Source organism: Podarcis tiliguerta (assembly GCF_965153285.1).
Source record: "Podarcis tiliguerta genome assembly, chromosome: 8".
NCBI classification, from domain to species: domain Eukaryota; kingdom Metazoa; phylum Chordata; class Lepidosauria; order Squamata; family Lacertidae; genus Podarcis; species Podarcis tiliguerta.
Window position 1 is genome coordinate 47,763,857 of NC_139541.1, and position 13,996 is coordinate 47,777,852.

Below are 13,996 nucleotides of genomic sequence, written 5' to 3' on the forward strand. Positions count from 1 at the left end.
GCTTCCTTTTCTGACAACAATATCCCCTGGCTTTTGATGTTTGGGAATGAGCCTGAGGGTGAGGATTGCATCCCTCCTCCTTTATGTGTACAAGTTTCAGTATGGGCCTACATGTCCAAATGCAAACACAGGTTTTATTTACATACGTACCACCCTTTCATAAAACATCAGGGCGGTGTACAACAATGTAAAAACATTTTAAAAACCAATAAAAGCAGCACAAAACAATCATTAAAAAGACTGGCTACTCAAGAAAAGTTTGATCCGGCTGTCCACATAAAAAAAGTCTTAATGTCTGCCAAATGTCTCTTTGAAGCGTGTTCCACAGCATGGGATCAGCAATACTAAATGCCCAACCTCTGGTTGGGGCCAGTGTAATAATTGGGTTGTACAGTGGTACCTCGGGTTAAGTACTTAATTCGTTCCGGAGGTCCGTTCTTAACCTGAAACTGTTCTTAACCTGAAGCACCACTTTAGCTAATGGGACCTCCTGCTGCCGCCGTGCCGCCGGAGCACAATTTCTGTTCTCATCTTGAAGCAAAGTGCTTAACCTGAAGCACTATTTCTGGGTTAGCGGAGTCTGTAACCTGAAGCATGTGTAACCTGAAGCATATGTAACCTGAGGTACCATCTCCGGGACTTCCCTCCTCCCCTTTGTGGGTCCTATTGTTAATCATTTCCTTCTGCATCTTTTACAATAACCCAAGTCTTCATTTATATTATATCCAAAATTCACCATTAAACTACAAGTGTACAAACTCCAACCCTACTCACAATTTTAACTGTTTACAGTAGTTTTTAAGCTAAATTAGTCAATTGGGCAATTGTAATTCAGCAACGTCCGGAGGGCCATAGGTTATGGCGCCCCCCCCCCTTAACCTAAATGAGCAAGCTCAGCGCAAGGCAGATGGAGAGCCGCCTTGGTGCCTCTGAGCATAAGCAGAGCGCCCGCCCTGCTTTGCGCGCGTGCCAGTAAAGAGGATAAAAGCGTATGATGTTATTGTTGTTGTTGCTGTCATCCCGCGTGGTGTTCATGACACATGCCGTCCGTTTTGTCCAGCCTGGAGGGGATAATCGCGGCTGCCCAGTTCCTTCCCCTCCATCCCACCGGCGGCTGCGGCTCCTCCTCTCAGGCAGGCGGAGCCGGGATGGGCCGGCGCGAGGATATGATGTCAAGGCCGGAGCCGGGGCTGGGATGTATGGTGGGGGACCGGCTCGGATGCGAGGAGCCGGAGAGCGGCTGAGGCAAAAGAGCGGACGCGAGACGCGGAGGCAGCTTCGGCCTGTTGGGCGCGTGAGGAGGAGGAGGAGCGGAGAAAGGCCGCCTTGGCCTGGCGGAGTCCGGCCCCTGAGGAGAGAAGGAAAAGGCGCGAAGGCTGAAGAGGAGGCGGCGGCATCGGCGACCACCACCTCCCCTTAACTCCTGCTGCTAAGAATTGGGCTCCGTCCGGTTGGGGACGCCGCGATGTCGAGCGGGGCGGCGGGCAGCGCCGTGTCGGACCCCCAGCACCCGGCCCGGCTCCTGAGGGCGCTGAGCTCCTTCCGCGAGGAGGGCCGCTTCTGCGACGCCCATCTGGTGCTGGAGGGCGAGGAGATCCCCGTGCAGACCAACATCCTGGCGGCCGCCAGCCCTTACATCAGGTGAGGCACGGCCTCGTCGTTGGGTCTTACTTAACCCCACGAGCATGTGCAGAGTGCACCAGGCGGGTGTGTTTGGAGGGGAGAGCATTTCCTGGCTGCACATGCGCAACACACGCGTGTCATTGTTGTCGTTATTACCACCATCTCGGAATTAGCTGGCAAGCTCGGCTCGAGGCAGTGGGGTGTAGCGGTTAGAACGGCCGTCTAAAATTGGGGGCGGGGGGGGGGGCGGGACCCGCGTCCAGATCCCCATTTGGCCGCGAAGCACCGCGGGTGACATTGGAGCAGTCAGCCGAAGCTACCTCACAAGGTGGTGAGGATCAATTTTGGGGAGAGGTTAACCATGTAGGCCGCAGTGAGCTCCTTGGAGAAAAGGTTAGGATGTAAACACAATAAATATGAAAGTCTGCTCCTCAGTAAGGAACTTGAGCCCTAGGAGTCCTTGGTCCTGCTCTTTGTCAGCAACAGGGGGTGGTGAGATGTCCCTGGGAACCTGGCAGGTAGCACCTGTTGTTTAAAAAACACGGTTTGTTTTAAGAATCAAACAGTTGGTTTGTTGGACCAGGACTTCCAATTGTAGCTTAAGGCAATACTTGCTAAGGACAGCAGGAGAGCCTTGCTGGATGAAACCAGGGTGGGTCTATCAAGCACAGCATTTCCAACCTTAACAACCAGAGGCTTCTGGAAACTTGACCTGCAAGTCCTGATCTTTCTAGCAGGATTCATCATGGTTTCTTAAAATGTGTTGCTGCTTGTGAGCTTCGCAGAGGCATGTAGCTTCTTGACCACCGTTGACAACAGCTTTCAGTTAGTTGCCTTGGAAATTCAAAAGTAGGTGATGGTAGTGATGGCCATCTCTAAATTTTGTGTGTGTGTGTGTGCATGCCGAGAACATACTTTTTATGAAAAAATGGAGGTCTCATTTAGATATGATTGGTATGCAGTGGTACCTCAGGTTAAGAACTTAATTCATTCCGGAGGTCCTTTCTGAACCTGAAACTGTTCTTAACCTGAGGTACCACTTTAGCCGCCACGCGATTTCTGTTCTCATCCTGAAGCAAAGTTCTTAACCCTGGGTAATATTTCTGGGTTAGTGGTGTCTGTAACCTGAAGCGTCTGTAACCTGAGGTACCACTGATGAATTATTCTCTATACTGATGAATTGCAACCCTCCACAAACACATCTTCAGGATTGAAGAACTAAGACTCCCAAGATGGCTTGAACCCCATCACTCCTTATTAAATGCTGTATGCCATGGCTGAGCCCAATATCTTTTGACAGAACAAAGACTTATTCTTGAAACTGTGTTGCCAGCTTTTAAAAAAACAAAACAAAACAAAAACTGCTACTGTTTATGACAGACAGAAAGTGTTTCCTGGCTTGTTTTCCCTTAAGCATGCATTTAAAAGGTGGAATAATTTTTTTAACTCTCTTAACCACTCTGGATAGTTAATACTCCTTACAGATATGCAGACCATATTTAGTAATCTTGGGATGTACACTTAGTTAATCCTTTACAAGTCCCCACAATACTGGGGTTCCATTAGAGAGAACATTTATTTGATATATGAATGCTGCAGCTGCATGCCAAAGAATTAATGAAAACAAGGGGCGTGGGTTGTTACCTCCTTCCATTGTAAAACATAGGACGCTGCCTTAGACAGACCATAGGCTTATCTGGCTCAATACTGTCTACATTGACTGGCAGCAAATCCATTGGGTTTTAAGCTGAAGATGCTCTTCCATTGAGTCACAGTGCTTTGCAAAAGAACTAAAGTGAGACCTGCAGTTCCTAAATTTTCTCTCTCATGCAGACACTGACCAGGCCCAGACCTGCTTAGCTTCAGCAAACATACTGCTCAGTCTCCCTCCATACTATGCCCAGGGACCATGGTTTATGGGAAAGTAGATAAGAGTATATGAATGATTAAAACAGCAAAAGGAGCTTTCTGTAACAGGAACAAGACTATTAACTAGCCACCACATTATGGATTCAGATCTTTCTCGTTATTAGCTTCCATGGGTTTTCTCATTTCTTGTTGACCCAGTTGGTTAGCTAACAACCTAGCTGCTCACTCCCTTTTCTCTTTTTCTCTCTCCAGCCCTGCCCTGGCCTGCTGTTTTCCTCTCATCCACACATTTCCTCAACAATAGAAAGAGAATAAATTAAAAAGTGCAGACAAAGTCCTGACTGTTTTAATAAAACACCAAATAGGTCCATACACAGACACACAGAGTTGTATAGCTCAGCGCTGTCATTTTGACCCCATCTTGTATTGCATGCCCTTTAAAAATTTCTGAGCTACTTTAAAGCACATTAATCTCATTGTGCTGTAAACAGGAGAAAGCATGTAGCTGTACTTTATGATTCAGAAAGGGAGGCAGAAGCCTAGACTTGGACCAGTTCCACAGGTGTGTAGCTTCTGGGGGTGAGTGCTTGCCTTAGTCAGGAGGTTATTGCCAAATTCATGCTCCCAAGCCACTTATGCTTCCTTTCGCTAGAAAGGAATACAGGAAGTATCATTTCTTTGTTTAGCAACATTACTTATTGACATCACTGTCATCAATCCCTGTTTGATGTGATAAACAGATTCTTGCAAAAATCAAAAGTGGCAGTTTTCATGGTGAGGGGTGGTTTTGAAATTATTGGTTAGCAACTAACTGAAAGGCAGCCACCTGGGGGATTCATGCTTTGTGTGCTAAAAAGTTCTTTAATGTATATAGAACTGACATTATTAAGACTGACAATAAATAGTAGAGATGGGAGTTTCACAATTTGTTACATATATCTTGCAAATGCACTACTTATGCATAAGGCTAAAGTTGCTGTCTTTATAATGTTAACTATGTACTTCCTGTGCTTCATTTTAAATATATGCTTTAAATATGCTTTAAATAAAACAACACACACCTGTCTAAAAGCTGACTGGACATTTTAACTTTAAAATGATATCCTTCATTATAATATGCAACTTGGTGTTTACACAATACAGTGACACCCTTAGAGAGAGAGTGTGGTGCTTTGTTATTTCCTTCTTGTGATGAACTAATAAATAAGCTCATCATCTTCAGCTGCCTGACCCAGCAGGAAAGGGCTGTCCGCAACATTTTCAGCATTAGATTGTTCTCTGCTCTCCCTACTTTGATAAGTAGTTTCAGATCAAATGCATGCTGAATATTTAATCATCACTCTTTGCATAATTTGCATTGAAGCCACTTTGCCTCTTTTTGAAGTGTTATGACAATTAAGCTTTGTTAAATATTGGTATTTTGACAACTGACATTTCACCACATAGTTTATGGTTCTGGCAGCTTATAGGGCAGTTACTATCCTCCTTTATTGGTTTAAGTGTAGAAAAAGAAGAAGCTTGCTTTAAAATTATTTAGATTTGTTGCCAACACATTTGATGTCATGTTATGCTGATTGCCAATGAATATGCAGCCTAGATACTGAGGCCATGTGCACATTACCAATAATTCTGCCTCTAGTGCATTCCCACTGCCAGTGTTTAAAGCTGTGTACATATGACATCAGTCACAATCTGTATCTGTTTTGTAGATTCTTGAGAAATGCTCCTGTTTGGTGCATTTCCACTCAAACCAACTGTTAAACAGAGATGTGTACATTTGAGACAGCCATTGTGCATGCACAGCTGACAGCTTCATGAATAGGAGGTTGGAGTGTGTGTTGCAGGCATGGAGAAATAAATGGGTAACACGCCCTAGGTAAAGACATCCCTGCCCCATCTGTGGTGTGTACAGCAGCATGTCAGTGAGACTTGAAATTAAGCAGGAGGAAACAACCTTGCTGCGTTTTAAATGCTCTAAAATGCACTAGCGTTGACCTTAAACAGTATTTGGGTGTCTTCTAAAGCCTCAGTTGCTAATCCTTAACCACTGTGGTAGCATGTAGTTTGAGTTCACTGGAGAAATCAAAAACATTATGCCTAGCATAGGCAGTCTTTTAATTGACAGTATTTTTAGCATCAGATAGAAATAATCCGATAATGAATTATAACAATATATAAAAACATTTCTCTATACAGTGGTACCTCAGGTTACAAATGCTTCGGGTTACAAATACTTTGGGTTACAAACTGCTGATCCAGAAGTAGTACCTTGGGTTGAGCACTTGGCCCCATGATGAGAACAGAAATTGCGCATCAGCAGTGCGGCAGCAACGGGAAGCCCCATTAGCAAAAGCGTGCCTTGGATTAAGAACGGTTTCGGGTTAAGAACGGACTCCAGAACGAATTACGTTCGTAACCAGAGGTACCACTGTAATCTGAAACAGAAAACATGAACAACTGGCTCAAAAACATGAAAAGTTAGTTTATCTGTGGGACTTGGTCAGCTTTAGCCTTAGTGAGCTAAAGTGTTGATGCCTAGTGAAATAAAGAGTTCTGTAGTTTTTTTTATTGGCACAACAGACACAATAGTTTTAGGGACAATAATAGGAACAACAAATAAAATATTTGTAGATGGTTGTAAGCATTTGTATCCACATTTGTTCCAGAGAATTTGAGAAGGTCAAGATAAGATCTTTTTCATTGAATCAGTTATTGTGGGTGCAGGAGTGTGCAAGTGTTTTTTAATGCATAGGGTTTGGGGTTTTTTAATTTGGAATGGTAACTGGAAAGGGAACAAAAGTGCATATTTTTAGTCAAACTGCATGTTAGATGATGCTAGGTGTACATTTTTAAAGTGTTTTTATCACTGCCTGTAGTTTTAAGAAAAGGAGCTGTTGGGGAACCTAATAAGGAATGCAGAGAAGAGCTTTCAACCCTGTTCCCCTCAGTGCCACACCTTTACAAATCCATTCACCTCTGCTACTTTTCCTGAAGGTGCTTTCTGCTGCGCGTAGTAGTGGGGCTGGGCTGGGATTTTCAGATGGAAATGGTGTGAGAGGAAAGGATTAACCCCTTATCATGGGCTGCAGGACCTGTGTAGCTACTTTTTCTAAAAATAGGTGCTTACCATAACATGTAATTTGACCTGCTGTAAAAATGGAAAGTAGCTAAACTAAAGCAAATTTCATTGAACAGTAAATAGTATTTTGGCCTAGCAGAGGACCTATTCCTTAATTGTTTGTGGCTAACAGAAATACAGCATATGATTTATTTGTTTGTTTTAAGTTTCACTTTACTGTACATCATTTATATTTACAATGTCCTTTAAAGGCTCAATGCATCTTGAGTGCACTGAGGAACAGACTCCTTTGGAAGCTTGTGGTCTCTCCTTCCTTAGAGGTTTTTAATCAGAGGTTGGATTGCCATCTGTCATGGATGTGTTGGTTGAGGTTCCTGCATTGCAGGGGGTTGGACTAGATGGCCCTCAAGGTCCATTCCAGCTCTACAGTTCTATGATTCTATCTGCAAAGGACCCAGGCTAGGAGAAAACCTCTGGATTTTCAAGTTAGTTCAGAGTTTTGTTTTCCCATTTCATAAATAAGATTTCTGAATAGATTATAAAAATTAGTGCTTTATAGATATTACTAAATTATAAGGAAGGAGTTTATTTAGATGGTTATTGTATTCTGGTACAGCTGGTTTAATAAATATAACTGTGCATAATTTAGAGGGTATTTTTGCCGTGAAATCCATTATGTATATTTGAAACCAAAACCAGGGTTTCCTATTAATGCATCAGGATTCTGTGTAAGGAAACTCTTCCTCCTGAAGATATGTTTTATAATAGGGCATTTTGCTAAAGTATATGTAATGTGCCCCTAGACATAATGGGGAAATGGAAATGCTGATGGATGAAAAATGAATGTCAGCCCACATGTCTAATTAAGAAAGGGAGAGGCCAGAACCAGACAAAAAGCCTGTTGCCTGAAGCAAGGGGACAAGAATGAGAATTAAAATTGCCTGAGAACAAATCCCAGCTGCACAGTTGCTAGAAATCATAAGGACTTGCCAGAGATATGTCTGTACTTACGATACTGTAATGGCTAGGTTTGCAAAGATGCTGGTAAAAGATGCAGAACAACAGTTTTCAGATTCAGTTGGGAAGAATTAACTGCTTTTAATGAAAGGGCTGGTGCCATGCTACTTTTATTGTAATTATTTGTATGTTTTAAACAGATTTTATATATGTATATAGTTTTAATTCTATTAACGTTTAACTGTTTCAGTGATTGGTTTTCTATGTTCATGGCAATTCTTGTTGTTATTTGTAAGATGCATTGAGTCCCGTCAGGGAAAAGGCTGGGTATAAATAAATTATTGTTAATAATAATAACAACAGCAGTAATAAGACATTATCATTTTTAATTGAAGCACTTGTTTATACTGTTAGGCATCCTGGGCAACACCCCTGAATTTACTCCAACCTTGGATTTGTTTACATTTAAATTTTTGATTCAGAAAGGGAAGTGAGTCAAAAGAGAATCAAGAACAACTGGCAATGACTTTTTTTTAAAGAACACCTTCTCTTCATTTCAAGATCAGTGAACTTTGGAATATGTTCCAAAGTTGTTACTATTTTTGAAAAAAACAAACAAAGGGAAAGGTTGATGTAGCTCACGGTTTTGTAGAGAAGTATGTGTACCTGTGAATGACTTGGAATAGTCATCAAAATGATGTATGGATTAGTCACCTATGGACGCCCCTTCTGCGATTAATGGTGGATCTAGATTGAGTAAGCAACCATTAGGGATTTTTTTTTGGCTATAACAGCCTCCCTTTGTATCCAAGATAATATGGTCATATCATCCAACCCAAAATAACAGTCTTCTTTCATATGTTTCAATAAGAAAGAATGTGACTTACCATGAGTGTGCTAATGTGCTGGCTCCCAGAGAGGAGCTCACACCAACGTTGTTCCTCCCTGGAGTCTGACTCTAGGTCAGCACAAGACAACAGCTAAGCCCAAAGTTTAGCTTTAGTGTGCTGTCCAAAGTTGTGGGTTTTCTCTCCTGCTTAACCATAGAACAAATCTTGGCTACAGATGATGGTTAGGAAGGAGAGTTCATCACCATGATCTTGGGTTCAGACAATAGCTGTTGTGTTATGCTGGCCTAAAAAGCCCAGGGAGGGGTAAAACAAATGTGATCTCCATTTCCGGAATGAATATGTTTGTACTACTCCATGGTTTGGCTTAGTGTGAAGGTACAAACACAGCCAGTGAGTAAGTCCCAGGTTCTAGTTTCATCTCTGCCACAAATTCACTCTCCCATGATCTCTGCTCCCTATCTTCAATATGAGAATACAGTGGTACCTCAGGTTACATATGCTTCAGGTTACATACGATTCAGGTTACATATGCTTCAGGTTACACTAACCCACTAACCCAGAAATAGTACCTCGGGTTAAGAACTTTGCTTCAGGATGAAAACAGAAATCATGCAGCGACGGTACAGCGGCAGGTGGAGGCCCCATTAGCTAAAGTGGTGCTTCAGGTTAAGAACAGTTTCAGGTTAAGAATGGACCTCCGGAACGAATTAAGTACTTAACCCGAGGTACCACTGTAATAATGTTAGTCTACCTTTTGTTGTGTAGTGGTAACAGGGCTGGCCTGCCCATGAGGCAGACTGAAGCAATTGCCTTGGGCAGCAGAATCCTGTGGGGTGGTGTCCCTCCCGCCTCTGCTAGGGTTGTGCAGCTGCAGTAGTGGCTTCCAATGAGATCTCACAAGAGTTCCACAAGTCTTGCCAGAAGCCAGAGCTGTGTGACACCAGTAAGCAAGTCTTCGGCGGAGTGGGGGGCATTTTCCCCTTTTTCCTCAGGGGGCAAAACAGAATGGGCCACCCTGGGTGGTTAATGTTCATAGAGTGCTTTGAACATTCAAATGTTCAGATGCTTATTATTATTATTGTCATACATCCTAAAGGGGCAGGTATGAGTTTAGTGGTTGGCAAATAGAATACAATTCAAGCTATTTTTATCCTGTGTGAACTATTCAGATATCCAAGATATAATAAGAATAATTCTCTTTCATTTTATAAGACATCTAGCCATATATTAAATTAGTGCTTCAAGTATTCTGAGAAAATGGAAATATGTTTGATAAGACTTGGATACACTGAGTGTGCCAGCGAGTTGGCATATTAGCATATCCATAGAGAGCCTTGTCTGTGGGGTGGGTGACTTTCAGTTTTTTTCTTTTCTTTTTACTTGGCCTGTTTCTGTTAGGTGTGGGTCTGTAGAGCAGAGTAACATGGGTTCCCACTGATATGTCGTGAGACTGTTTGGAATACAATTCTAAATTCTGATGTTTCAAGGACTGAATAATTAAACAACTAGCATTTATACAGAGCATGTGTGTTAAAAATGATATCCATTAATTACTTCATGATCATTGCCCAAGTGGTAACTTACAATTGCAGATAACCACTTGCTAACTGCATTGTTCTGCAAAGAGGTGGTAACAATTTTAGCATCCCTCTACTTCTTCTAGATCAGGTTCACATATACACTGTGATTACATTCAAGACACAAGTGTCACAGTTAACAATGCTGCTGTTTGCAGGGTCAGGGAAATATCTTATTTAGTGAAATTCCTATTGCCAAGATCCTAAAATAGCCTTTTTACAGGTGCTTGATACTTAAAATATAGTTTTAATATTTCTACATCTTAATGTAATGTTTTGTCCTGTTATTAGCCCAAAATGCTCAAATTATTCTTGAGTAATTGTGCTGTAAACTTGTTATTTCTGATGTACAAATGTCTTCCTAGAAGACTTGGTTAAAAACTACTAACATAAAAGAACCATAAATAGATCTAAAGTTGTTGCTATCTGCTGTGGCTGAAAGAGGGTGTGGGCCTGCCTATTCTGTCTCAGACTTCTTTCTTCTTTATACTTGGCATTGTCTGATTTTTATAGCATTTTGATTGGTTTTTATTGAAGCTTGTGAGAAGACAGATGACTAAAGCTCCTTAGTCATTGCATAAATTTGGTGGTGTGCATCACTTGGCTCCTAATTTTAATGACTGAGTGAGATTTAAATTCAGTTCTGGAGATTATGTAAGAACATAACTGGGTGAGTAATAATGGTAGTCGTGCTGTTACTTTGAGTGTTTTTGGCTAATGGAAGTGTTAGGCAACATGGGTTAGCACATTCCCTTCTGCCTTTATATGTGGAATTACCATTTCTGTTACATCTTGGCAACATGGGTTAGCACATTCCCTTCTGCCTTTATGTGTGGAATTACCATTTCTGTTACATCTTGGCATACTAGGTTGTATTTTGGTTTTTAATGTGATTTGTAGGCTGTTGCAGTTTAAACCCCCAAATAGCATGATTATTTTTAAAAAACTTAATAGATCAGAGGTTTTGTGTAGCGGTTTGTTTAACAAAGACAGACCCTTTTTATTTGAGCTAGTTATCCAAATTTGCATTAATATCTGAAAGATAAACATATCTCCCCATATTTATCCTTTAAAAGTTGGTGTGATATAGCTAAGAACATTTGTTCAAGATTACTTTTGAACATAAACTTTTGTTCCTTGCTGGTCAGCAGCAGCCATTTCAGAAAGAAACTATGAAAGAGGGGGAGATTGGACAAATAACGGATTAGAAATGTTCCCACTGGAAATAATGGAAATTGTCAGCTCGTTATGTGAACACTCGCCTAATGAATGATTTCCTGGGAATTTTATTGTGTTCAGAAAGACCTGCATGTAATATATACAGTTTCAGTTGTGAAAAATGTCCAGGGTGGACCCTGAAATTACAGCATACAAATTGAAGGAATGTCAACTTAGGAAGGTGGTAGCTGATCTCTCTTGTTTTATCCTGTCCTGCTAGAAAAGCAGGTCTTGTGTTTGTTGTGCATTTAATTGTGCTGAATTCCTAGTCCCATTTTCTTATGACATTGAAAGTGCATTAGCTGCACTGAATGTACCCCGTGGCCTTGATTGAAATTCTCTGTTGCTCTTATCCTAATTTGCTATAACCATATTTTCGTGCTGTGTGCACAACAGGTTTTCCAAGTTCATGCCTTTAGTGTTTGCAATATGCAGGGGGCTCCATGGCAGAGGATTCTGGGGTTAGAATCCTGTTGCAGGGTGGACATTCATGTGGGGTGCTGACCATACCTGTTCAGTTTGGCAGCCTCCTCCCTCCACTGCCAGCGCCCAGCACATGGAGGGTGGAACAACAAGGATTGCCCCGGCCCCATGGGACGCTGGGTGAAACCGCTGCAGTTCTCTCTGCCACCAGCACCCAATATGCAGAGGTAGGGAGCAGGTGGAGGAAGGTAAGGCGCAAGCAAGTCTCACCCATGATATGCTGCCAAGTGAAGTTGCCATCACGCTCTGGCCCTCAAACTGGTCCTGGACAATGTATTGATACATTGTCCAGGCCTAACCACCTCCCACTATTCCACCATGCAGCCCAAAGCTTCCCAACAAAAACATGGCGAGCCAATGGCTTACACCACCTAACAGACTTAGGTGCAGAAATGACAAACCTATACCAGCACAAGAAATACAAGATAAACTAGGGAACACCCAAATACCCTGGTTGAACCAACACCAACTACACACCTCCTTAAATAGCCCAGCAATCAAAGCAGCAGGCACTAGACCTTTCACCACCTTTGAAAAACTCCTCCTGACAGCAGAGGGACACAGCAAGTGGATGGTGCCCACAATGTACAAAAAACTACTCCAAGATTCCTCAAAGCTCCTCAACACAATCAAAGACCAATGGGAGCATCCTATAGGTTATGAAATAAACCCTACCCAAACTGTGGTCTAAACTACCCTTTTAAGTCCCATCTCATCCAAAAGAAGGGAACTCAGTTTGAAACTTATTTATAAATAGTGCCTAATATCTCGGAAGCTGGCACTGATACACCTAGGAACTTCAACTAAATGCTGGAGAGATTGTACCACCACAGGCACATACCTCCACATGTGGTGGGAATGCCTCCAAATTCAACCCTTTGGAACATCAGTCCTTCAAGAAACCTGTAAAATAACAAAGCAGGTACTAGAAGCAACTCCAGAACTGCCCTTTTAAACATTTTCCAAGACAACAATGCACACTCAGATGACAAAGAGCTCATAAGCCACTTACTCTCAGTGGCTAGGAGTGTCATAACTAGACACTGGAGGGACCTGTCAGGAGTAAACATGGACCACTGGTACCAAATTGTATGGGAAACAACCCTACTGGTGGAACACTCTGTCACAAGAGACCAGGGCCCTGCGGGACTTAACATCTTTCCGCAGGGCCTGCAAGACTGAACTGTTCCACCAGGCCTTTGGCCAGGGCACAGCCTGACTCCCTCCATTGGCAATCTTCGCAGAGCTCTGGCCCAATGGTTGCCAGTGGCTTGAATTAATTAATTTTATAATGAATGATTTTAAAGTGTTGTTTGTACTGTTTTATTGTTGTTAGCCGCCCTGAGCCCGGCTTCGGCCGGGGAGGGCGGGATATAAATAAAATTTATTATTATTATTATTATTACTAGGAAAGCTAACCAACAAATTGAAGCTAACCAGGGGACAAACAAAAGAGGATGCCTTCACCCTGGTATGTTGTTGTTGTTTAGTCGTTTAGTAAGTATTGGAGACTCAGTTTCAGGATCTGTCCTTCCAGTGAGCACTCAGGGCTGATTTCCTTCAGAATGGATAGGTTTGATCTTTCAGTCCATGGGACTCTCAAGCGTCTCTTCCAGCACTATAATTCAAAAACATCAATTCTTTGGTAATCAGCCTTCTCACCCTGGTATAGCTCCCCTTTATTACATATACAGCCCAACAAGGCAACAATGTAAACGCCCCAACAGCATACAAATCAGAGTGATTAACCAGATCCAACAACCCCACCCCTTCAAACAAACAAACAAAACCCACAGCAATTGACTAAATGCAACCAACTAAGCTGTGGATTCTCCAGTCTCTTGCACCGCCTTCAAAGAAACAAACAGACAAATGAAGGACCTATCTTCACAATGCTGACACAAAAACTGCACGTATACTAAGCAAAAGAATGAACGTTTACCCCCTTCTTTTTTCTCCCCCCTCTCTGATTATTTCCCCCCACAACCTCACAGTGTGTATGACAGCAGTGTCTCACACTAACTGTAACTGACCTGTAGAAAGGACTCTGTGAATTGAAAACAGAAACATTGCATGTACCCTTGTTAACTGTGGAAATCCTTTAATACAAACATTTTTTTTAAAGGCTATGTTGCTAAACTCTGCTACTAGTCCAGGCAGTGCCAGCTCTTAGTTTTGCAACATTGTAATTGAGATATTGAGACATGACCAGCTATGTCATCATTAGCTTGCCTTTGGCCTATTAAATGCTACAAATTGCAAACTTTATCATGCAGTACCTTGTTTGACTTCACAAATTCTGAAAGATTAAAAAGCTGACTTTTCACCAGTTGAAAACC

General features: G+C 42.2%; 1 protein-coding gene across 2 annotated transcripts in view; it reads left to right on the top strand.

Moving 5' to 3' along the window:
- The first annotated feature begins 635 nt into the window (after positions 1-635).
- GAN (gigaxonin) overlaps positions 636-13,996 on the top strand; it is a 29,341-nt gene continuing 15,980 nt past the window's right edge. Inside the window, exon 1 of one of the 2 annotated variants that reach the window (XM_083452624.1) lies at positions 636-1,641. In XM_083452624.1, coding sequence (XP_083308750.1) covers positions 1,466-1,641 — 176 coding nt within the window. In that variant the 5' untranslated portion in view covers positions 636-1,465. Of the gene's footprint in view, positions 2,017-13,996 lie in introns of both variants that reach the window. The other variant, XM_083452625.1, reaches the window with a different exon arrangement.